This window comes from Seriola dumerili, unplaced genomic scaffold (genome assembly GCF_002260705.1).
Source record: "Seriola dumerili isolate Sdu_G_001 unplaced genomic scaffold, Sdu_1.0 BDQW01000169.1, whole genome shotgun sequence".
In the NCBI taxonomy this organism is placed as follows: domain Eukaryota; kingdom Metazoa; phylum Chordata; class Actinopteri; order Carangiformes; family Carangidae; genus Seriola; species Seriola dumerili.
This window is the reverse complement of record NW_019174424.1, coordinates 641,496-668,095: the sequence shown is the minus strand read 5'-3', so window position 1 is coordinate 668,095 and position 26,600 is coordinate 641,496. Positions and strand designations below refer to the sequence as shown.

General features: G+C 41.4%; 1 protein-coding gene across 1 annotated transcript; it reads left to right on the top strand.

Annotated features, from left to right (window-relative positions):
- Positions 1-109: 109 nt before the first annotated feature.
- On the top strand, positions 110-25,643 carry LOC111227059 (C-Jun-amino-terminal kinase-interacting protein 4-like). The gene is made up of 31 exons (XM_022752437.1): positions 110-568; positions 4,208-4,328; positions 6,645-6,715; positions 6,837-6,925; positions 7,165-7,315; positions 9,753-9,839; positions 11,101-11,236; positions 11,512-11,605; positions 11,687-11,808; positions 12,483-12,494; positions 13,302-13,359; positions 13,496-13,648; positions 13,762-13,813; positions 13,960-14,090; positions 14,202-14,258; positions 15,541-15,705; positions 15,920-16,049; positions 16,518-16,607; positions 16,725-16,832; positions 16,985-17,177; positions 17,266-17,481; positions 17,659-17,869; positions 18,357-18,473; positions 18,822-18,902; positions 18,999-19,066; positions 19,170-19,318; positions 19,558-19,729; positions 20,011-20,124; positions 22,060-22,236; positions 22,860-22,997; positions 23,163-25,643. Exons 1-31 carry the CDS (start codon positions 269-271, stop codon positions 23,279-23,281), a joined length of 3,882 nt encoding a protein of 1,293 aa, XP_022608158.1. The 5' UTR covers positions 110-268; the 3' UTR covers positions 23,282-25,643.
- The last annotated feature ends 957 nt before the right edge of the window (positions 25,644-26,600 follow it).

The window sequence follows — 26,600 nt, the reverse complement described above, 5'->3', positions numbered from 1 at the left end:
ACCGTGTGGTTTCGGTCAAACAGTGAAACTGGGAAGTCGAAGCTTTGAAAGAGCATTTGAAGGTAGCATGGGACAAGTAAGGAAAAAAGAGGAAGAAATCCACGTAGCCTATCTTGCATCGTAATAGTGCAGCCGTGTAATGTCTTCAATGTGTACGTACATATAAAGAAACGCTGCTCTCAATTACCCGGATAACGGTGTTCATAGTGGCGGGGTAACGCGGGATAACCCACATTGGTCCTGTTTGCTGAAAGGGAGAGGACTAAAAATGGAGCTGGAAGACGGAGTTGTGTACCAGGACGACCCGGGGACATCAGCGATGATGTCTGAGCGGGTGTCGGGCCTGGCCAACTCCATCTACCGCGAGTTCGAGAGGCTCATCGGTAAATACGACGAGGATGTGGTGAAGGAGCTAATGCCGCTGGTCGTAGCCGTGCTGGAGAACCTGGACTCGGTGTTCGCAGAGAACCAGGAGCACGAAGTGGAGCTGGAGCTGCTGAAGGAGGACAACGAGCAGCTCATCACCCAGTACGAGCGGGAGAAAGCGCTGAGGAAACATGCAGAGGAGGTGAGTTCAATTGAGCTTATTAATAAACCACACTTTGACGGCTAGTATATTTTAGTTTTAGAGGGGGAGGTGAAGGCTGCTTCAGGTGCTTTCTCCTCCCAGCATCCCTGAGCGATGTATTAACCTATACACGTGGCCGGGCAGCATCCATGGTGTTCATTGGAGATGTAAACAAGGCAGTGTCATGGCTAACGTCAGGCTGAAAGGGCCATCTCTTTGTATGAGCTGTGTGTTTCTTGCAGGACGGCCAGTGACATAACACACTGACTGCATCTCTGCTCCAAGGGTGAGAGGTCTTCACCACTGCCTCAACAAAAGGCATCTTCCTAACGAGCAAATCATCAGATATAGCTACACCTATAATCTATCAGCTGGCCTATTGCGTCAGATAGTGAAGTCACGTCTGAGCCTCTGTGAGACCCTGACTGAAGAAACAGCAGGTGAAGTGACTCAGCATTTTGAACCATCACTGTAAACTAAGTGTAAAACAAAACTGGGCAGAGAAGATGGAGACAGGCAGGCGGAAAGAGGGATGGCAGATTTGCTTGTTAAATAGCTGCTCTAGGCATAAATGTCACAAAAACATCCCACCACAGCTTTACCCAAACCATCCATTATGATGATCATATCATGTATATAGTCCACCACCGTGCACTGCCTGTTATGAGTAAAACTCATTCATTCAAATTTCTGCTTAAGTAAAAGTATTATCAAGAAAATGCGCTCAAAGTATGTAAGTATGCAAGTAAGTTGTTAGTACTGATGCACCAGTGTGTAAGCAGAATTTTACTGTTGAATCTGGTTGAGGTCAAGCTAGTTTTAACTACTGCATATACTGTTGGTTTGTTTAGTCTTTGGTCAGGCTTCCTTCTCAGTGTTACAAGTTAAATCTGAGGGGTCATGATATAATTAATGGGAGGAAGGAAAATAAAAATAAATCACACAGATCTACTTTTTTTTGTACCTTGACGTCTTTGGGCCTACAACAGTTATTTAAATGGAACCATCTGAGAACTTTAGAGGGAAGATGGCGCTTTGGTGGAACTGATAACTTGAACCACTGATTTAATCTTAATGTGTGTTGTATTTTCTAAGCTTATTGTATGTTTCATCTGAATTCTTAATCTGAAAACTAGAAACTACAGTTGTCAAATAAATGGAATAGAGTAAAGAGTGCCAGACATTGCCAAAAAAAAAAACACCCAGATGTGTGTTTGTGTGTGTCTGTGTGTATGTGTGTTTTATGGATCTTATATTTTTGGCTGGGATAATGCATAAGATGTGCTTGGTTTTTATGGGTGAATCTTCTGCCTCCTGGCCGGGAGCCTCTGTATGAAGGGCGATGTGATGTGACTCAGGCCGTCTGTCCCAGCTTGCCTTTTTGACTCAGGGCATCGGGACGCCCAATATGATGTGGACATGTAGACCCTTCCATGCACACAGTGACACTGAAGCAGAGTGACAACCAGACACACAAACACTCATGCACACAAACCCACTGACATGGTTCATCCTGCACTGTTAGAGTAGAGAAATGCACATGGTATGGTTAAACCGGATTGTCTTGACTGAGGAGGAGTGAGCAGTGGTACACTGAGTCTGTTGGAGAGGCTCAGTATTACTTCCAGGTCATGTGCTCCTTTGTCAGAAACTAGCAGAAAGAGAGCGTTCCCCAGCTTGCATTTTTTTTTTCCTTTTCTTTTTTTTTGGGGGATTTTAGTGTCAAAATTCTGGCATCTCAGACTGACCCCCCCCCCCCACATTGTATCATATGACACAAAGGGTGTCATGTTTCTGGTTGGGAGGCTGGTTCCAGATGAGATGATCAGTTCAAGCCTTCACATGTATTGACTTTTTTCTTTTAAAGACCCCCCTTTTGTTTTTTAGACCTTTTACTCCCTGGGTTGCCCATTCATATCGTTTCAGATTATAGATTTTACAGCAGGTCATTCTGTGGCTGGGTACAGGTGTAAAACCCATATTTTTACTAATAATTTGAAGACATAGGCATAAAATTAAACAGCACAAATTCCATCCATCCATTTTCTACCACTTATCCTCTAGTAGGGTCGCAGGGGGGCTGGAGCCTATCCCAGCATCCTTTCGGGCGAGAGGCAGGGTACACCCTGGACAGGTCGCCAGTCCATCGCAGGGCACACAGAGACAAACAACCATTCACTCTCACATTCATACCTATGGTCAATTTGGAGTAACCAATTAGCCTAGTCCCCATTTGCATGTCTTTGGACTGTGGGAGGAAGCCGGAGTACCCGGAGAGAACCCACACAAGCAAGGGGAGAACATGCAAACTCCACACAGAAAGACCCCGCGTCCGAGCCGGGACAAACACACGCACCCTTCTTGCTGTGAGGCGACAGGGCTAACCACTGCACCACCGTGCCGCCTAACAGCACAAATTACTTATGATATTGATGACTGTGTGGAAATCATTGATTTTGATTAAACCTGAGGCATCTAGCCAGCTGTTCAGTCCATTAAAAGTAATCTGTGTTTTTTTTCTCCAGTTTCTCTGCAAAAATGCCCATCAAAACTTCCAAGAGACCAACACTGTAAAACCCAATACCCAAAACAATACTCAGTGTTCTGTCATAAAAGACCAAGAAAACCAGAAAATATTCACTTTTAAGAAGCTGAAAGTTGTAAATCTGTGATATTTAATTTGATTTTACACAAAGTTTGATCATTTCTACACAAAAGTTGCTGATAATATAAATTTGGTAAACCTGAATGAAAACTCTGCAGTGGCCCCTTCATATCTGCAATAAACATAATTCTATAGGTGCAAAAAAGAAAAATGACTGTGATCTTGTGATCATTTGTCATTGGGTCTGGACATTTAGTGCCAGGCAGTCTGTAACGTGTTTATATGTTAAAATACAGTGGGATTCATGTGTTCAGAGGAAGCAGGGCAGCCACAATGGGGCCTTGGCTTGCTCAGCTGGACAGGATGTGGACGCTGACACACACACACACACACACACACACAAACACAAACACACATATACACATACACTCTCCCTCTTAGAGGTCTGGCTAGAAGAAAACTAGGAAGAACCGGAATTTCCATATGAATCAATAAGATTAAGATCTTGCCCCTCTTGCACTGATTCAGACATATTTATATATCCATTGTCATGGTTGTGGAAAGTTATGTTGTCACAGTGATTCATGTGGCTTATGCTATTATATTAAACATTGCCAAAAAAAGTTTTGTCCATCCAACAGCTGTTGTTAGACTAAATGTTTTAGCTCAGTGTAATATAAAATACATTATACCAATGCTGCCTGTTTCTTGAATATAAGTATAGTAAAAAAAATGTTCGGAGATGCATTAATGGTTTCATTAATTTAGTGACATCAGTAGCACACTCATGTTTAGATGCATCTTGGTGAGAGATTAGCTGCTGTAGATCAATGTTCTATTTTTTCAGTTAACAATATAAGAAAAAAAAAACTCAAATGATAGGTTATAGATTGATTGCTAAAAAGTCTGACCAAGCTCTTTGTGTGTGTGTGTGTGTGTGTGTGTGTGTGTGTGTGTGTGTGTGTGTGTGTGTGTGTGTGGTGTGTGTGTGTGTGTGTGTGTGTGTGTGTGTGTGTGTGTGTGTGTGTGAGTAGAAGTTCATTGAGTTTGAGGACACTCATGAACAGGAGAAGAAGGACCTGCAGAACCATGTGGACCGAATGGAGTCTCACTCCCGGCAACTGGAGCTCAAGATCAAGAACTACGCAGACCAGAGTAAGCACACACACACACAGACACACACTATCATTGACATAATGCGTTCCCAAGCCCCTTACCCTAACTCAACCATCGCATCTAAATGCCTAAGCTAAACCCAATTCTAACCTTAACAGCCATTTAAACTTGTGGGTCCTGCAAAGCTGTAGGGACCCAAAAGTATAGCGGGCTCCCGGTTTTTAGACCCCATGAATCTGGTAAAGCAATTAAAAAAAACAAAAAAAAAACACATACACACATGCACCCATGTAAGCAAAATTTGATAATTTATTACATCTTGTCATTCCTCTCACAGTCACTGTGTTATGGACTCATTTCTCCCTCTGCTTTTGCCATTTTTTTATTCTCGTCATGCCACCTTCCTCACTACTTTGATGTCTCTGTCATGGCTCGTTATGTGCGCACACACACACACACACACACGCACACACACACACACACACAAAACCATACACACCCACACACTCTTTTTTTCACTATTCGCGGGGGTAACAGTAATGGGATTATAGGATTTCTGTTATTCCCGTACTCCTAATGCGGCAGTGCATTACCGCCCATCGTATTGGTGGATTAAGGAATGGAGGCAAAGCAATTGGCTCAAATGCTCTGTTGTGCTGGATATAGTGGATTCACACAGTGACTGGTCCAGTATAAAAATGGCAAAGCAAGACAGCAATATCATTAATTCACACAAAACTGTGATGGGGAAGAAAACATGAAATTCTTACATATTTTAATTTTTGGCCCAGGTTTTAACAAAGCAAACAGAAGAAGCTCAATGTTTGGTTTATTCTGGAAAATCAAATGTAAATTATTTCGTGATTTTGTTCCATTGTCAGTCATAATTAACTTAAAATTTGTGTACACCCTCCGTGTTACTAGTCAGTGGGTCTAATCATCCCTCTGCCGCTCCCACTGAATGGTAAATCATTTATTCATTACTGTATGTGGCAGCACCTGAGCTGGCTGTGTCCCGAGGCCTCTAGGACAGAGTCCACAGCTACTGCAAAGTTAACAAGGCTGCAGCCAGTGGCAGCTAATAGGCGATGACGGCACATCTTAGATTTTTGAAGCTATTCTCATGGCTTTAATTTAACTTGCGTGGCACTGAATACAACAATAATCTTGTCAGTTTTACTTTATAGTTGTCTAGTTTTATTCGTCACTGTCTTGAACTCTCATTAGGGACACTTGAAACTCTCATCTGCACCATCACGCTGAGATCCAGGCTGAATTTGATGAGTGATTATGAGATACGCTGCTATTTTTATGTATTGTATTAATGTAAGGCCTCAGCCCATTGAACTTGCATTGGTCAAGCGAAAGGCATCCGACAATCTCATGAAGATTTCTCCATAGACACACATCTCACTCTCTAGGCTTCTCAGCAGAAATATGTTATGATATTAAATGGACCTCGGTGGACGATTACACTCCCACAGAGATCAGGTGAAATGACAGTGTTTTCATTTCTGTTGTGTTGTTTCTAACATCCTGTTAGAACGAATAATACAGAAAGAAAGTAATTTTATTGACCCGTGCTAACCAGATTTCCTGAGCAGTAAATTGTAAATTCAATCAGTGTTACAGCCTTAATGTTCAGCCTCACATTCCACACTCAGTGATTTGTCATTCTCGCACATCACTAATACGAACACACAGGAGCAGGAGGGATTACTTCACACTTCAACTATCTCCCCTGTGTATAGCCTGTTAGGCCTTGACTTCATTACATGTTTCTCTGAATTTGATGACTCACGATAGTAGAATGAAATCCCTCGGCAGTGTCAAAATACACACATAGGCAAGACATGCTCACACAACATGTAGAAGCTTTAGCTGCCGTAATTGATAGTATCCATGCTTTATACATCTGTCTGCCACAGCAGCTCTCGGTGTTGCTTAGGCTAAACCTGACACACTAATAGGGGATTAGGTGTTTTTGTCACTTCTTAAATTGGCCCAACATTGAAACCCATTTGAGTGAGATTACCCCCTTTGCCTGCCTGGTAGAGCAAAATTATGCACACACTTTTACATATATGACTGTGCTACAGTTTGCACCTGAACAGTCAAAAATGAAAAAAAAATTGTAATGGTGCTGTTCTTTTCTTGTCAGGTGCAATGAAGGATCTTAAAGGGTTAATAATATATGATCTATGATCTATAGCCTTTCTATGGAAGTATTGTGTTGCTGGTCACTGTATTATGGTCCAGATTCTAGTTGCAATATTTAGAATTTTTCATTTCCATTTTGTCTTGCACCTCGTAAAGTGACTGCCTTCAACTGAGCACTGTTGTCGTCTGTTTCAGTCGGCAGGTTAGAAGAACGAGAGCTGGAGCTCAAGAAGGAATACAACTCCCTCCATCAGAGACACACAGAGGTAAGTGGGCGAGGAAGGACGGAAGGAAGGAAGGAAGAAAGGAAGGAAATGTTGTGCAGTTGTAATCGTTAATGACATACATGACTGGTTTCCTCTGGGTATTTTGCTTTGACTTTTGCAGATGATCCATAATTATATGGAGCATGTAGAGAGGATCAAAATGCAGCAGATTAGTGAGACTTCAGAGTCGAGCACGGGCGGCCGAGTCAGGTAAGATCACACAGGATAAATTTGTGTTAAGAAACTAATGTGAAGAACAATATCTTTCATGGCAAAATAACACTCTTGCACCAAACTTGTGAACATGTTTATGTGAACTTGACTGATCTTTTACCTACAAATTAAACACTTAGCGGTTAACAAGGGCTCAACTGAGACAATATATTGAGATTGAGCCATTGAGAAAACATGACCAGCAATCTATTTTCTTATCGCTCTTACCAATGCAGGAGAGAGCGGCCTCTTTCTTTGGGGATTTTCCCCTCATCTGGTGGGGCGTCTCTGCTAATCCCAGACCCCCAGGCCAAAGCAGAGACACCGGGCACAGAGGGCTGGAGGTTCACCGACCCAGCACAGCCACGGTCCAACACTAGCCTCAAGGTGTGTGTGTGTGTGTGTGTCTGTGTAGATGCCATCTCCTCCATATGATCACAGCTGGTGCAAAATAAAGACTTATTCCAGTGTGATATTTCCTTTCTGCAGAGAATGAACTCAGGTCAGGGTCAGACTACATGATATCAGCTTGATGACTCTTATGGGGAGTTTGGAAATCAGCGTCAGTTAGTGCAGCATAGTGAAAGACAAACAACGCTATGTTTGTGACTCAAAGACCGACATGCAAGAATATTTTTGGATTTTTATGACTGTGTCCTCCTCTTCATTATTTCCTCATTATATTTGGTCCAGAGTCTCAGTTGTGCGTCTTATTTTGCGACGTGTAAGATGCTGATTGTTCGATCTGAATTCTGATGATCATAAAATGATGAAAAAACATTTTTTAGTCTGATCCGATTATTACTCGGTTCAATAAACTGTTAAGAGCAAGTCGTCAAAATGACAACACTTGTTTCAAATGGTGATTTTAAAAATAGGTGTCGATAGTTAACAAACATAAAATATGATCACCGTTAATCACATTTCCTACTGCTAGAGGACTTTTGCACTTTTGGCTTCGGGTCCATTTAAAAATAGAGGGCCTTTGATAGGGCTGGGGCGTGCTTAAGCGTATTTTAGTAGGCATCTGACAAGGCGATCTCTGTTTTCCGACATCCTCCTTAACCTCCTCTTTAGCCACTGATGAATATGCAAACTTCCCCTAGTGCAGCAGTCAGAGGAGGTCATTAGATATATCTCATGAATATTCATAAGTGCAACAATCTCCTTTTTGATGCAGGCACAAATTATGATATTTAGCTTTGTCATGTGATGTGTATTTGCAGTGATTTCAGCTCATGTTAAACTCAGTCCTCTCGCACATTATAATGGTTGTGCTCTGTCAGCTGCAGTTAAGCTGTTCTCTATGCAAAACAATAATTTGCATTCTCCAAAACAGTTTTGCACTGTGGACTATGTTTGTATCTGTGGCAGTTAGGACCTGGAGGGTGACAGTGTTATTTCATCCCACTGCTGCGTTTTTTTGTTTAAACTGGGACATCAGCTCTGCGGCGCGGTGCATGATGGGAGTGATGCCGCTGTATGGCTCGCAGCCAGTCGCTGAGGGAGAAAAAGGCTAGCTGGAATGTGATTGGTTCTTATGTAATCGGTGCTACAGGACGGTTATTGTTGAGCCATGGCCTTTTGAACGTGAGTGGCTTTGATATGCAGAAAGGCTCTGAGAGTTGAAGAGAAACGTCATATTTATTTATGGGAGCGGTAGGTGTTACCTTGGCGAGTGAAAAGGAACGACAGGTTAATGACATGCACATGCCCGCATGCTAGCCATGATCTAATCTCCATCCACAATATGATCATAAAAGCAAAACCATCCCATTGCCTTTTAAAAATGGCAAAATTATATTTAGTATTTTAATAACATTACATTTAGTTTCATTTGAAGGGACCTTAACAAGACAGTGCCACATAAAGGATGAGTTCACATTTTTCAAAAAATATTTTTAAACCAGTACTGACATGCCCATGTGCACTGTCTGTATAAAATGCTTTCTAAAGTTAGACTGAAGCTTGAGGCTTCAGCCTGAGTCAGTCAAATCAAGTGGAGAGCTACCAAAGTTACAATCTGTTTAGTACCAGATTCCCTCTTGGTGTTTCTGTCCCTCTGCCATATTTCAGCAGGAAAACACTATCTCAACAAAAAGAAAGAGGACTGTGGATTTTATTACCCATCATTTTCACTGAAGTAATAGTTTTACTTATTTATGAAGTGAAAACATCCAATATTTGTTTGTCATGCAAAAACCTGCTTGGATTTCTCCATTTCATATCAGTATGCAAATTGCAAAGTATTTTGGCTGTAGGTTAGATGAAAGAAGCAATTTGGTTTGGGCGGGAAGTGAACTACTGATTACTATCAGGAAAATAGTGATAAATTTCTTCCAGCACAAGATGACGTCAATTAATGTCTTGTTTCGTCTGGCCAACAGTCCAAAATCCAAACATGGTCACTTTACTATCACATAAGCCAAAAAGCAACAAATATTCACAACTGAGAAGCTGGAACTGGGGAGTTTTTTTTCTTAATAATAATAGCAGATTATTTTCTTTCGATTGACAAATCAATCAATTAACTAATTGTTTCAGCTCTACAGTTGGTAGCATTAGTCAGATTTAGATTCAGATTTATTATTTTCTAGATATAGTAAGATGAGTAACGAAAACGATTAATTAATGTGATTTAAAGAAGTATCTATTGCTTGTAGTGTGGACCAGACAGTTGACACTCACGCGCAGCTGTAAATTTTGCCACACACAGTAGTACTTTTCCATTCACTTCACAGACATGCACATTTGGAGGTGTATGCATTTCTCCTAATCTGCTTCTGCACATATGAGCTTCATTCTTACTCTCCCCCCCAAGCAGTTGGACTTTGCTGACCCCCCAAAGGAAAGGGAGGGTAAGAGTGCGCAGGACTCTACTTGGGGGAATTCACTGGCAGACGACTGCAAGGTAGTTGGATGAGTGGCGGCTAGCGGAAGTGCCAGCAGCAGCAGCACGCCTGCATTGGCTGTGGACAGCACAGTGTTTGTGTGTGTGTGTGTGTGTGTGTGTGTGTGTGCGTGCGAGCTTCAGTAGTCTCCTCCACTCTGCTGTTTCATCTTTTCAAAACCGTCGCCTCTCGCTTTGTGCATTTATAGACCCTCACTTCACAGACCACCTGTGCTAGATTGAGCTACATGCAACCATATCCTGTCTGTAGGCTACACTGGGGTCTTTCAAAATAAGTGCACGCACCAATCAGCTGTGTCACAGATGGGATCGGTTAATTATTAATCTGTCATATTCAATAACAGTGTGGTTGCATCTGGCCTCTGATTTGCTTTTCATTTCAGTAAAAAATGCATGAGTTTTATATTTCACGTTTTTTTTGTATTTTTGCTTCATTCATGTTCTTTACTGATCACTCATCGTAAAACAACATAACATTATACATTTAAACAGTATGCTGTCTCTTATTGCTGTAGTTGTGTAACATTAGTTTTAGTCCAGTAGATTTATCATTTTAGTCTAAACCGTTTTTTGTTTTTGAGCCCTGTGTCAGTTGTGTTGTGTATTAGAGGTAGAATGGCAGCTCTCATTGTGCCCTCATAATATATGTTCAGTTGATTGTGTGTGAACCCTCCCACCCCGCTGCAGCCTGTGTAGCTCTCTGTGAACTTTGTGTCTGTGTTTATGTTGCTCATGTATCCCTCTGTGCATCTGAAAGACATACAGCTTCTTTAGTGTTTCAAGGTTCTTTCTTTTTTGTGTTCAATAACAGTATTTCTATCACGTGTCCTGATGTTTTCTTGAGTTCCAGTTTTAGTATTTAGTATTTCAGATTTCTGTGTTTAAGGAATTTTTTTCCTTCTTTCTTTCTTTCTTTTTTTCTTTTTTTTTTGACGGAGAGCTAAAAATAAAGTTTTAGTTTTAGAAGAAATCATTACGTACGGTGCTCTTGCTCTCCACAATCTAAGAGCTGAGGAAAATTAGACTCTTGTGTCTTCTGTTGTACTGCATGTAGTGAATCCCCAACGTTTGTGATTAGCACCTTGTCTGTCCCTACAGCTTTCCACGTTGACCTGTGTTGTTATGTTGTTGTTTTGTTTGTGGTCAGAATATGTCCAATAGGTTTTTATTCCTTCATTTTGAAACGATTCATTTCGTCTTGGCCCTTGACTCTAAGCAGCTCTCTGTAATCGTTGCCATAAACTAGTCCCTGTGTTTACAGGATGAGTTGTCAGACTTCAACGGCTCCAAGTCGGCCACGCCGATGTCCACCACTGCCTCCGACATGGAGAGGGAAGACGGGAACAGTAAGAGCACTGAGGTGCAGGCTGCACCAGGGACCAGATCCATATCAGTGGGTAGGATCAAACATCATGAAACTGTTATCTACGGATTCACAATCATTAGTCATCCGTTAGTTTTGGTGGCTTTCATGCATTTCTCTCTTTTGTCATTTACCATATATGACACAAATGTTTTGACAGACTGTGTTTATGCTTCACAGGTGTCACAGAAGAATCTTTTTGTGTTACTTTAGTCTAAAAATACCACAAATAAAGACACTCTTTGCAGATTTTCAGTCACGCATTCATTGTTCTCTTTGGTAATTTGGTGTGTTTTATGTCTCCTGAAGGTTTGCCAGAGAATGAGGACAGCTCAGATGTGCAGGACATTATTGAGTCCACTCCTGAGCTGGACATGGATCTGGGTGGATACAAGATCTGCAGGTAGTACAAAAAAACTTGCTGTTGGTCCAGTTTTAAACAGGGTAGCGAAACATCACCTCCTGTTGTTTATTGCTCTTTCAGTACCCCAACCAAAGGTATTGAGAACATGGCATTTGACCGCAATACGGACTCTCTGTTTGAGGAGCTGTCGTCTGCAGGCACTGGCCTCATAGGGGATGTGGATGAAGGGGCCGACCTGCTGGGTGAGTAAGAGCTCTATCTTCATTGGACCAATGTAGCACTGAAATGGAATAATGTGGCAGAAATCCTGTCGGATCCTCTGGATTAATTTCATCTGGGTTGTTGTAACTTTCTGTAATGAAACTGAAATGTCTAGAAATACTTTGATTTTAGGGTAAATAATCTTAAGAAAATAAATAGATATGAAATGAGATGCAATACTTTTTACAATCTGACTTTGATTTAGTACTGATGGTTCCCTGCTGATTACATTTAAGGGTTACATTTAAAGATGGATGCCAGTATTTATGAAGCCTGTTTTTTATTTTGTAAGTGGCCGTGGTATAGTAATAATACAGGTAAACATACACTTTGAGGTGTCCTGATTCAGAAAACAATAGACTGTGTGGAGCAAACTTGAGTCCACTTCAGGTTGCATTGTTCTTTTAATGAAAAGATTTTGTGACATCAGAGAAGTTTTGGCTGTTTTACTGAAGCTTATGCTGCTACGTTTGGCTAATAGCTGTCGTCCTACTGATAGCACTAGTTCCAAACTCACTGTTACTCCAACTCCTGCTGTTTGCTCTGAAGCTACACCACCTGCTGTTATATTACGCTGTGTTAGCCATCTACCCATGCTAACATCACCTCTCTCTCTCCCCGTGTCTCATCCTCTGGCTTTTATCCATAATCCCAGTGGAGTACTCTGGTGTGTATGACCTCAAGCCTTTCCTTAGCTTAACATTCTTCTGCAATGTCCCTTTGACCCATACTCATTAGTCACTTTCTGCCATATCCGCCATTGTTACAGCTCACAGCTTCTTCTTCATAATGTTTGATAACAGTTTCAGTAGGTTCACTAATGCACAGTTAACTGCATTTCAGCTGCCTACTTTTGACTTTTGACTACTTTTGACAAAGTTTGGTGCATGGATGAAGGAGTTTAATGCTTCCTTTGTTGGCCTAACTGTTCTTTTTACAGCTTGAAATATTTTTTTTGCCTTCGTATTTTCCTCTTTTCCTTCTCTCTACTGCTGTGATTGTTGTATGTAACTAGCCTTAGATATTTGGCAGCATCTCTTCCTGTTTGCTTGTGGAGTCAACAGCTACATGTTCAGCTCTGGCTCCTTCATCATTTTGGTCATTCCACTGGCTCAAACTATTTCGGCATTTCTCTCTCTTTCTCTCTCTTCCTTACTCTTTCCGCCTGACTTGGATTGCATGGTTTTCTCAGACCTTAGTTTGATTGGTAAGACCTCACCCACTCTATCCATCCTTCTCCTGTCAGTGATGTGACGTGTGCTGTGAGTTTGTGTGTTTGTGGTCGTTTTGTGTGCTGTGAAACTTACAGTAACAAATATCTCACTAGGAGATATTTCACATCTTATGTAGTGTATTGTTGGATTCTCTTAGTATGGATACAGTGGTTCATTTTAATATGTAATGCATCTGTAGTCACTGCTCCAGATTGTTTTTCATGTGATAAAAGTCTAACATCATTAACACTTCTGTTCAGGTATGGGCCGGGAAGTTGAAAATCTCATTCAGGAGAATTCACAACTGCTTGAGACAAAGTAAGTGCAAAGCTTAATGTTTTCTTTAATGACTTTTACATTTGATATTCCTTAACTGGACTATCAATGTACATTGGCCCCAGAGGAAATATAAATAGAAAAAATACTGAATAATTATTGTTCCCTGTCCCCCCAGGAATGCCCTGAACGTAGTGAATAAAGACTTGATATTGAAAGTGGATGAGTTGACCTGTGAGAAGGAGATGTTGCAAGGAGAGATGGAGGCCGTGCTGCAGGCCAAGACCAAGCTGGAGGACAAGACCAGAGAGCTGGAGGAGGAGCTCAAGAAGTAAGACACAGTAGCAACTTGGCAATTCATTACTACAGTGCTTGTGAACTGCGAAATAACGACAGAACTTGTACTATGTATCTCGCATATATAAAATAAATGGTCTTTTTCAGAGTGCGACTGGAGGTGGAGGACATGAAACAGAAAACTAAAGATGAAGAAGATGTGAGTCTTCCGCAACTGAACTATTCGCAGCTTTTCTATGCATATATAACATGTTTGTTCTGTTTCTGTCAAGATGTAGCTCATTCCTAAAATACGAAATGTATTTCTGTGTGGTCACATGTGGGTTTAATTGTGTGCTGCCACAGAGTGATGTGCCTACGGCCCAGAGGAAGCGTTTCACCAGAGTGGAAATGGCCAGGGTGCTGATGGAGAGAAACCAGTACAAAGAGAGACTGATGGAGCTTCAGGAAGCTGTGCGGTGGACGGAGATGATCAGGTACAGAACACGGGGCTGCAAAGTTACACATGTACATAATCCCCGTTTTTGTGCCTGTACTTGTGTGTGTCCTAAAATGACAGTTAACATGACCTTCATCATCTTCTTTAGGGCCTCAAGGGAAAATCCAACACTGACAGAAAAAAAGAAATCCAGCATCTGGCAGTTGTGAGTCCTCTCTGTTTTTGAAAAAAACTACAATATTTATCCACCTTTCGTCAGGGCTTTAGTTTTGACAGTCTCCCAAGTTAACTCTTGTGACATTTTCTCCCAAGTTATTCAAATATTTTTTTTTTCCTTATCTCTTCCGTGATGTTCTGTTGAATTGGCAGCATTAGGTAAAGATGGTTTAATAAACCTTCTCCCTGCCAAACCTCGCTCTTGCCCTCCATTGACCAAAACTACTCCTCCATCACAAATGAATCCAACTTTGATGTGTCTCTATCCATAATCTTTGCTCTCCGTGCAGTGCATCAGTCGTTGTTATCACAAACTGCTCAGACATGACTCTCCCTGTGCCCCCCGGGCTTTCCTGTCTCCTGCCTGCTGTGTGCCTTTTTGATGTTTTTCCACTCTGTCTGCTCAAAGGCGCTAAAGAGGGACAGAGTTCCCCCAGCAGCCTAAATACATGTTCAGGTTCTGTCTTAAGTCCTATGCAGATCAATTTTTTTTTAATTGTAAGAAATATCAAACAGATTGAAGTGGTTGTCTTAAAAATTAAGCAGCAAGCTAGAACCTCATATGTTGTTTGATTTCACTTAACCACAGATGGTCCTGGGTGGGAAATAACAACGTATTAGTCACTGCATCAGTTTTCAGTCTGATATTTTTTTAATGAAATATGTTAACGTATTGTGCCCATTTCTCCCCCATTTTTTCTGCTTATCAGTTTCCAATGTATAGTTAATATGGAAACTATGAATTGTACAGGACAGCATGACTGAACATCATTCTGAAACAATGAATTAGACAGATGTTGGAAGATATTCTTTTTTTTTTTGAACTGTGATTTTTTTTAATTTTTTTATCTGTTTATTCAAACTGGCAACACTTTGATCTACACGTGCTAAATTATGTATAATTTATACATGGATATATGCTGCTTTTCACAGAGACTTTGCCCTGGGTATTGTATTTATTTTTTTTAAACTCTGGTGCCAATGACATCGACAGTAAGTCTCACTACCCCTGTGCAAGACTACCTTATAAAAGTGTGAAACTATCTAGTTAGATACCATTGATACTTGGTGGTAAAGACACAAATAGGAGTTAATAGGAAGTGCTCAGCTATACCACAACTCCCAGCATGCTTTATGTCACTGTACAGTAAATGTTGGTGGTTGTTCCTCGGTTGTCTGGTTGGTTGGTGACCCCCACTACCTTGCTTTTTCCCCGCACTCCTGTCGGCTCTTGTTTCCCTCTTGGCTTTCTGTAACTTCACCACCTGCAGCTTCAGCAGACTGTTTAGCTCCTCCTCCAGTTCCCCGGCTATAAAGAAGGTGGACTCCCAGTCCAACGTGAAATACAACGCCCCGGGCGGCATGGTAAAGAGGAGTAGCACCTTCTCCCAGTTCCCCACGGAGAAGTCCAAGACCTTCGACTTCCTCAATGAAGAGTGAGTAATGGAGTCATGTGACTGAGTTTGGGGCATTTTATCAAGGCGAACATGTTTAGAAAAATTCTGAAAAGGGCACAGAAAGTGAAACTTATGATTCACTCCTATAATATTTGTTGGAATATTTTCACTTAATGCCCTGTGATAATGGACGTGTTTATAATGTACCATACGTTAGCTGATGACATGTTCTCTGTCTTCGCTCTACTTTTAGAAAGGACCAGTGCAGTTCGCCATCGCGTAAAGAGCAGAAAAGGGCCCAGTACAGACAGGTGAAGGCCCACATGCAGAAGGAGGATGGACGAGTCACTGCGCACGGCTGGAGCCTGCCCAGCAAATACAAGGTAGGAAGTGAAGGTTTGAATAGGAATTAAGTAGAAGAAAATATTAGATCAGTGATATTGATCAAGACTGTCGATAGTAATTTGGTTCAGTTAACTCTGCTACTCTCGACTGAAGAATATTTTGCTTTTATTTCATTTACTTATGAATGTAGCTGATATTTCTTTCAGCCATGCTTAAATGGACACCATGTTTAGGGTACAGTGGGAAAATGTAATTTACTTCCTGCTGCATTACTGCATCTCTTCACAACAGACAAACACACCAAAATCAAGCATTATCGCAGTAGTTTCACTCCATATTTTGCTGATTCAAATGATTATCGACCATTCAAAGAAACTTCACTACATTCCCAAATTGTTTTCTAAGGTTTCTGGCTTTAAGCAGTGTTGAATATGTCGCCTTTTTGTTAAAACTTCTGTGAAAATCTTTTCTAAAAGCCTTTACATTCGCTGCATTTACCCTCACAGGTGGCAAATGGTGGACAGGTGGAGAACAAAATGAACTTACCTGTACCAGTATACTTGAGACCTCTGGATCAGAAAGATGCTTCTATGAAGGTACTTCATTTTAAAAAAAACTTTAATGCACAAAACATTCTATGTGGCTTTTTGTGCATTTTGTTGAATTGTGAAGAAAGTGAGATATTCATTATGTATTCCCTCTGTTTCTCCCAGCTGTGGTGTGCTGCAGGGGTCAACCTGTGTGGGGGGAGGATATCAGAGCTTACTAAGCAGACGAAAGGCTCTCAGAGTAGCCTGGACGAGCTGGAGCAAGAGAGTAAGGTGAGAGGAAGTTTAAGGAAGAGGCTGCTCTCATTCTGAGGTGTTTTTGTATTATTATGATGTTTGAACTGGAGCTACACTGTGTGTCCGATGAGTTCTTCAAACTTTATGTTCTGTTGAGGCTGTTGGCTGATTTTTGTTTTGTCCACAAGGATCAGGACAAAGTGGAGCAGGAGAAGGAGAAAGAGCTGATACTTCAGGATGAGGTGTCCAGTAGGGTGTGGGTGTGCACCAGCACCCACTCCTCTACCAAGGTTATGGTGCTGGATGCCAGTCAGCCCTCTGACCTACTTGACAGCTTCTACGCCTGCAACACCCACGTCGTCTGCATTGCCAGTGTGCCAGGTAGGTTGATTTTCATTCATCATCTGTAACTGCTTCATTCCTTTCTGATTCAGTCTGCTCTGAATTTTGACTGTTTTTTTTTCTTCAGGGGTGTTGGAGACTGATTATCCGGCAGGTGAGGAGGTACCCCAGGACCCGGAGGCTAGCCAAGGTGACGGGGTGTCACTGGCCGGCAGCGTAGCCAGTGTGGGCTCTACAGGCAGCGATGGTGCCATGGCCGCTGAGGGAACCACTGCCATCCCCCAGACGGCCAGCGCAGGTGTCACAGACCAGCCTGCTGAGCATATCGTCACCTCTGGCTCAGGTAGTTATCTGCTGTCCTGTTATCCATGTTTGCCAGTGATAAGGCCAATGAAGCCACATTCACTCCTCCCCACCCAAGAATATATGACCATCTACCTTTTTCATTGTTTGTTTGAATCCCCACCCAAAACCTTTACTTTATCATTCATTCTCCCTGTTGTCTGCACATCGCCCACAGTCGAGCTGTCCAGAGAGACCAGTCCAGCAGAGGACGGGGTTCCTACGGCGGAAGAGGCAACGGAAGCAACGGAGGCTAACGCTGGTGTAGGCGAAGACGGAGAGGAGGACCAGGGAGGGGATCAAAACCAGCCAGGAATCTACACAGAACATGTGTTCACCGACCCACTGGGGGTGGGACCCACTGACTCTTCTCCTACTAACACACAGAGGTGAGGAATGATTTAAGTTTTCAAGGTGCAAATCACAATAGCAAATTTGTAGGAGAAAAATTTTATTAAAAAGAGGCGACAAACTCCACAGAGTTCTTGCACTCCAGAAAGTCCTATGGTCAGGTGAGTCAGATCATAAACTGACTGTGAAAGAACCAAAAAACCCAGAACAATGTTTAGGTCCTCAGATCTTAATTAGGTAAAATTACTCTGTTTTCTACCCAGATGATGATAAAATGTTTAGTAAGCCTGATTAAGGTTTGAGGACCAACACTTGGTCAATACAAGAGATGAACTGTATGTGGGTTTTTTTTGGTTCTTTTCACATTAAAAGGAGGCAACAAAACTCCCATTTTGATTTGAAAATTTTAGCACTTTAGTACTCGTATTTCTCCCCCTGGTAGTCCCAATAAAATAAAAGCAACATAATGTAGCCATGTATCTGAAAGACTGCTGCCTGGTGAAACGTCTGTCTTCTGTGATCTAGGGGCTCCGGGCAAGATGGAGTGGCCTCCTTGCCAGAAGACTCAGACCCGTCAGAGGGGGAAGTCCTGAGGATGAGCAGCGCCCTCCCCACCATGTGGCTGGGAGCTCAGAATGGCTGGTGAGCAGGACAATGGCCACTAGAGGGAGCTATTGGTGCAGGAAAAAAATAAGGGTTGGCCTCGACAGAGTGAATACTGCACAGTTATAACTTCATTGAGAAAGTAGGCTTCGTGGACTTAATGTGCTTTTCAATATGAGGCCTAAATGACTGATAAGTGGTGACCAAAATTCATTATGAGACATTATGTTTTAACCTAATAGTGTTTCTGTTGTTGAGCAAATCCTTTCACTCACACTTTCACCTGCTTTATTTTTCTCATTTATTTTGAAATCCACTCCTCATAAGCCAGTATTGCGCTGCACTCTGTTCAGCCATTCCTTACCTCCCTGTCTCCTCATTTTCAAGTCTGTATGTCCACTCATCCGTGGCGCGATGGAGGAAGTGTCTCCACGCCATCAAGCTGAAAGACGCCATCCTCAGCATAGTGTGAGTACAAAGTCGGTTGTGTAGTTACTGAACACACCGTTTTACCTTCAAGGTAAAAAAAAATGTCTGAAACGGTGTCTTCCTCATGTGTTACAGACATGTCAAAGGGAGAGTCCTCGTGGCGTTGGCCGATGGGACATTAGCAATTTTCCACCGAAGCATTGGTAAGTCTGTAGCATAGCACTCCTCGTAGTAAGACGCACATCTGAGACCCATTTCATGCCACAAAAACCTCAGTTCTCAAGTCTATTCGTTTCTCGCCAGCAGACGGTCAATGGGACCTAACCAATTACCACCTGCTGGATCTGGGCCGGCCCCACCACTCTATCCGCTGTATGACTGTTGTCCATGACAAGGTGTGGTGTGGTTACAGGAACAAGATCTACGTCATCCAGCCCAAGGCCATGAGGATAGAGGTACAGCAGTCACGACAGTCAATTAACAGTCATTGTAGTTTTCTTTTCTAGTCTGCCTCAACTTATTAAACTTTACTGAGGGTAAAGGGGAAAGGGTAATCCTGTTTTTCAGCAAAGCTCAAAACAACAAAATACTGTGTAAACTTGCCTTTATCTAAAACACGTCACATTTACAACTTTCACATTGAACATTTCCACAATGTCCTGACATTGCATCTCGACCTGCCGTGCATGAGCAGAAGTCATTTGACGCTCATCCGCGCAAGGAGAGCCAGGTGCGGCAGCTGGCCTGGGTTGGAGACGGTATCTGGGTTTCCATCCGACTGGATTCAACCCTACGCTTGTTTCATGCCCACACCTACCAGCACCTCCAGGATGTGGACATCGAGCCCTACGTCAGCAAGATGCTCGGTATATATTAATCATTGGCTAAAGTTATTTGAGTTAGTAAAGTAAAGAATAAAGTTAGATCTTCTGAATCTGAAGTTATTTAGTGGGATTTGTTTTCATTTTGACGTTGCAGGAGTAAGAAATTAAAAAAGCTTCTTGTGAGTCAAAGTGTCACAAGTACAGTTCAGTATATAAAGATGTGAAAGCAGCACCTGTATATCGTTGGCAAAAATTCTACCTTTTGATCGTGGGATTGACACAGTGAACAAATGTGCGCTCTGTCTGCTCTGTGTGTGGTGCAGGTACGGGTAAACTGGGCTTCTCGTTCGTGAGAATCACAGCTCTCGTGGTGTCCTGCAGCCGTCTCTGGGTGGGGACAGGAAACGGCGTCATCATCTCCATCCCGCTGTCTGAAGGTATCGCACTCGTGCACCGCATCAACAGGCCACTCAGATGTGCTCTAGCTTACTCCATTTACTTTAACTGTGTGTATTTATTGAAAAGCTCTGTATTAATAATAACTTTGTTTCTTTATTTATATTTTCTTAACAAAGTGCTTCACAGAAAAATAAAACCAGATAAAAGAGAAGGTCAAACAGCCTTAGCATAGCAAAAAGCTTAAATAAAAACATATATCAAACATTATGCTAAAGGATCTGAAAGTAAGTGAAGAGAGGCAATAAAATATGTTAGAACAATAATTAGGGATAAAACATTTTAAAACATTTATCAAACATTACCAAAGGCTAAGACAAAAAAATGTGTTCCTGAGTGTGGGGGCTCTAATAGCAAAAGCTCGGTCACTGTTAGTCACAAACCTTGACCTTGGGGCGACCAGCAGGCCTCCATCCGCAGATCTCAGTTCACAGGTGGGGCACATACCCTGTCAATAAATCTGAGATGTAATTGAGGGGAAGGCCATTTAAGGCCTTAAAAGTCAGCAATAAAATTTTAAAATCAATCCAAAATCTAACAGGGAGCAAATGAAGGGAGGCGGGCACCGGAGTAATGTGATTGTACCTGTTTGTCGCTGTAATAAAACAAGCAGCGGCATTTTTTATTCGCTGAAGACGGTGCATGGAGGCCTGGCTGATACCCAAATAAAGTACATTACAATAATCAAGCTGGGAATAGATAAATACATGCACAATGTTTCATAGGTCAGCGACTGATAGTAAAGTTAAGTAAGTTTAGAGTATTACTCACATACAGTATATTTTTTGAATGCTTTATGTGCGTTGCTGTGAAAGTCTTGAGTTCATTATCAGTGTGTGTGGTTTAAAATGAATGCTCACTCTGGCGTATGCTTGAACTGAAGCACAGTGGAACTGAAGTAGTGGAGACAAGTTGCTTGCTCTTATCAAACTCATATCCCCCTCTGCTGTCCTCTTCGACTCCCGCCTCCACTTACTCTTTCATATTCCACCTCCGCTTCAGGAAGCCACAGACCCTCAGCGTGGACGCTCTGCGGTGCCTCAGGGATGATTCAACATCAGACTGTAGACGGCCTCACAGCCTCACCTCTTCTCTCTGTGGCTTTTTAACCTCTCCCTAAATCCTGGCTGCCCTACATCCACTCTGTCTCTTCTCACTGTGCGTCTGCGTCCCTACATTTCTTTGCAGGCTGCGAAACCCAGGCGCTACTTGTTGAATAAAAGACGACTGGGTTGCCATGGATACAGGTCTCACAGTCACTGCGTAGCTCACACGAAATCCGTTTGGCAGGTTTATGCTGCACAGCTCTGCTGTCAGTGGAAACGGAGGAGAGCTTAGGTCCCCTTTTGTCCAACCTGTAGATTCTCTCCTACTGTACTCCTCTACTCCTTTGGCATGGGCGTCTCACTTTGTCTATGCTTTCAGAAACAATGAGTTCAAACAGGCTCCTCTGCTGACATGAACCACAGACCGCTTTGCTGTCTGTCTGACAGACGCTGTGCTCGGGCGCTGCTCATAATCCTGCTTTGTCTTAATTTTCTGGATGGGGAATCAGTTCCACACTCTGTTGTGTAAATGTGTGTTTGTGTGTGTGTGTGTGTGTGTGTGTGTGTGTGTGTGTGTGTGTGTGTGTCAGTGAGCGATCAACACTGATCTTTCTTGATACATTTCCCTCTCTCAATGTGAGATTTGATCGTCTCACCAGTGCTCTTACAGTTTGTCTTTTGTCCCCTTTTTCACATAAGACCTGTTTTGAAGTCTCTGCCTTCACTGCTTTAATACACCACCAGAAAATATTCAAACAAACAACATGCAACCCAACCCTTTTTTTTTTTTTTTTTTTGCACAAAATCACCATAACATTTGCCTTTTGACAACAGCAACTTTTATTTATTTATTTCTCTCTTTTCCTGCAGCCAACAAGACAACAGGAATCGTGCCAAATCGGCCCGGCAGTGCTATACGGGTTTACGGTGATGACGGTTCAGACTGTGCCATGCCAGGCAGCTTCGTGCCATACTGCTCCATGGCCCACGCCCAGCTGTGTTTCCATGGACATCGAGATGCAGTCAAGTTTTTTGTTACCGTGCCAGGTAAGCAACCAGTGCAGGCCAGAAACCGGAACAGACAAATGCTGCAGAATGAATAGATATTAATCAGTGAGAATCACCAGCCATGTGTATGAGTCGTATTTTGTATCTGATAAAATATAAACAGGCAGGGGCACCATTTATATGTTATGCTTAGGTTGAGCTGCACCGATGAATCAGCTGGTCGATTGAAAAATTAAAAGTAATCTGCAACTACTTTGAAATGTTGGTTGAAGCTTCTCAGATGTCACATTTTGCTGCTTTTCTATGTTTTATATCATTTTAAAATGAATATCTTTGGGTTTTGTAGAAACTGGGAGTGGGTATTATTATTCTTTTTTTTTTTGCTACTTTTCGAAGTTTCATATACTAAATGATCAGTTGATAAAATAATCAGAAGATTAAATAATGAATTTTAATGTGAACAATTTAAATAATAGTTGAAAGTAAACTCATGAAATCTTTGACAACCAGGTCATTTCTTGTTGATTATTGAAAAATAATGGCAGCAGCTTCCTGATTACAGCTTTTCAAAAGCTTTTTTGTTTTGCTCTGCTTCTCATTGCTGTAAACTGAAAATGTTTTTTTTTTTTTTTTTTTTTTCTTTACTCCTTGGTTGGTCACAGGACAGGCAATGCCTCCTCCAGGTAGTGCAGACTCAGGCTCTGATGACCCTCCATCTGAATCCTCTGACACAGCAACTTCTGAGCCCAAAACATACCTGGTCATGAGTGGAGGCGAAGGCTACATTGACTTCAGAATGGGTGAGTGCACCATGTGTCCCCTACAAAATATTTAAGGTTGCATTTGAAAAGTAACGTAGCCGATTCTACACTGTGTGACTATTAAAAATGCTGCAAAAACAACCAATATCTCCGCTGCGACCCAGCTGGTCGGCTGTTTGTTTGACTCGTCATCTTCCTCCTCAGGCGATGAGGGCGGTGAGTTGGACGGTTTATCAGAGCCAACAGCTAGCCAGCAGTCAGCACCCACCAAGGCCGAGCGGAGCCACCTCATCGTCTGGCAGGTCACAACTTCTCATGATTGAAAAAAAAAAAAAAAATTAAAAAAATCACAGACTGTTGTGTCAATGCCAGGGCCACCCTCCAACCCCCGCATGCCCTCCTCTAAGTTTTTAATTTGATATTACTGATTGTTCTTAATGCCTGAGTAGTTGAATACTTTGTAAAAACAAAAAACAATTATTTTTAGTCCATGTTTTGTACAGTTTATTCTTTATGAATTTAAAATAGGTAAGGTGAGGTTTATGTTAACTTAAAGAAAACGTCCACAGTCCAAGTGTTCCCCTCTGCTGGGTTGCATGTTGGAAAAGCAGGTGCACACAGGAAAAAGGCCAAGTCAGCTTATCTAGAGCTGTGGGCAAAGTTTGATCAGGTAATGTACACACATTGTTTGTCTCCCAAAGGTTAAAAATGGTTTAGATGTGACAAGACAAAAGGGAAAAGCACTTGAAGGATTTCATTAAAAAAGGGAGCAGGAAGTTTTGATTTGAAGTAAAGAATATTTTCTATTACTCAAGTAAGACTTTTACATTTGTAAACCACATGTCTGTGTATGTGCGAGCATCCGGTGTGTGAATGCATTCACTGATTTTTTTTTTTTTTCCTGTGTTTAGCATTTTTATTATCTTTACCGTTAGGGCTGGGTGTCAAAATAAGGTACCCGCAAGTCAAAATGCAAACAGAATATCAAAAGGATCAATTGTGTTTTCTGAGGCTGATTACTCTACTGTACCATCTGATTATTAGAAAAGCAGCTTGCACGTACAAGTGGTCCACAAAAAAAACAAAAAAACATTTACTCATAATTAAATGTGCTTTTATTGAGCAAAAGTTGTAGGATAAAACATTATCGGAGAGGTTGTATTAATATGGAATGACACCGAAACCTATTTGCCACAGGATTATGTTTTGTGATCTGAATAATGTCTAAGCAGTCTGGGTACTTTAGGGTTACCTGTGAGTAGAAGACCCAGCTTACTGTACTGTAGGTTAGCATTAGCCTGCATGGGGAAATCCTGTATCCTCATCAAAGTGTGTGTGTGTGTGTGTGTGTGTGTGTGTGTGTGTGTGTGTGCGATTGCTCGGCCGTTTCAAAGCTAAACCCTCGTCCGTCGTGTGAGGAGACTCTGCCTGTGCCACCAGCTTGGTGCTTCCTATCTGCTTCAGCTCATTGGCACTTTAAAATGTTAGATGTTAGTCGCTTGAGGTTTGGAAAAACACCCATGGTAATGTACACCACACTCCCGTGTGTGCTAATTGTGTGAAGGGAACAAAATATACACATATTTGTAGCGAGGTGGCACCCCAATAACCAAAGGATGAAAGAAGAAGCACCGTGAAACTGACTATTTCATTTTTTTCCCCCCAACTTTAAAAGTCGTATGAGTCTAATAATTTGAAGGTTATACATTTATATCTTATTGGGAATAAACTTGAATAAGGGAATCTGACTAAAAATAACATTTTTGTGTGGCACCTTCTAATGAACATGCACACAGCACTAAAGAGAGTCTCTCATGACTGCCTCATCATTCCTTGTGTTGTTGTTACAGATACATTTGGAGGCCTGGAAGGCAAATATTGTCATTATTTTTTGTTGCTTTGGGCATTGTGCGTGTTTTGTATTCATCCATGAGACACTTTTATTAAGTAATGAGTATTTTCTTGACTGTAACATGATGAAGGATACCAATAGGTGTTTTAATTTGTTTTTATATCTGAAAAGTTGGGCCAAGATTGGTCTTCAGTCCATTTCAAAATAACTTTATATTGTGTTTTTGCCATTCCAGTATTTATTTCCTTTGTTATCGAGCCTATCTTGGTTCAGAATGTAACTTTCTACATGAGCAAAATATAATAGGAGGCTATTGTAAACAAAATAGTCAAATGAGTTTACATGATTGTTAATAATGGTTAAATAAAAGAAATCAATGTCATCATGTTGGAAATTTCTGACCAACCCTAAGATCAAAGTGTGCAAACAGTAACTCGGTGGTTTTCAAACAACACATTCATGTACTAAGCTATGCATGTTTTTTTTAAGAGAACACTGCTATGTTATCAGCTAAATCTCTGTTTATTGCCACCGTTTTGGGTGGGATGGATGTCTATAGTGTGTGTGTGTGTGTGTGTGTGTGTGTGTGTGCGTGTGTGTGTGTGTACAGTACATGTGTGTGCACATATAGAGTTTCAACCCAAGACACAGTGTGTCATAGTGTGTTTGATTTTGCAAATGTGCGGTGTATGTGTGCTCACTGTATGTCCATCTGTAAAACCCAGAGACTGGTCACATTTACCCGTTGTACTGCCATGATGGTGGTTCCTCTGGTCAGTGTTTGCTAAAACAGCATCATAGCCTTATTTTTAACAATCTATTAAATCAGTTTCATGGAGAAGTTCCTGTTATCATGTGTCTCATTGTTGTTAAATTCATTTGTGTAATTCTTTCCCAATTGAAAAGTGTGGCTACGTATGTCTAAGTCACTCAAAACTTTATTACTTAATCAGCCTCTCACTATGAGGAATGGGTTTTGACATGAACACACTATTTTATGCCAAAATTGAAACCATTTTGGTTATGGTACATTCGAGATTTTGTATGATGTCACATATTTCTGCGCACCAATCAGGATTCAGCAACATTTGAATCTGAATCTCATGACAGTTGTTGGGTTGTTGTTCTTCTCACAGTCAATCAAGTCTGATAAAAACCACAGCCACACAGTCCTGATGAAGTAGATTATAACTATGTTTTTTTTTTTAGTTGTGATATTAAATATCAAGATATTGTAGAGAAATACTTTTAAGTGACAAATGCCATAATCCACTGATGACATGAAATCACAATTATAACTATTAACATACAAACACTGTCGTATGCTTAAGAACCAAAACTTGCACCATTTTTTTCCTTTATTCACTGCATCCTCTGTGAACTATAACTGATGCATATATCACTTTACGTCCCACGTGCTTGTCTACACAAATGTTGGCATGATGCAAGAAGTAAAATCCATACCATTGCATACAATATTTAACAAATCAAATGACAAATACCATTTATATTTGATGATATTCAAGTTTTATTACGTAATAAGCAACACATAAAACAACTGACTCCTTCAAATTAACTGAGCCACATTACCACCAGATGGTGCCGCATGTCTATTTAAAAAAAAACAAAAAAAAAACAAAAAAAAAAAAAACTGAATCATCCTCTTAGCTCCACAGCGACATATTCAAAAATGATTTGTATCTGTAGTTTCAAAAGACATGAAGCCTCTTGCATAACACATCTGCACTACATGTCACCATAACTGAATATTGACACTTAATTAAAGACCA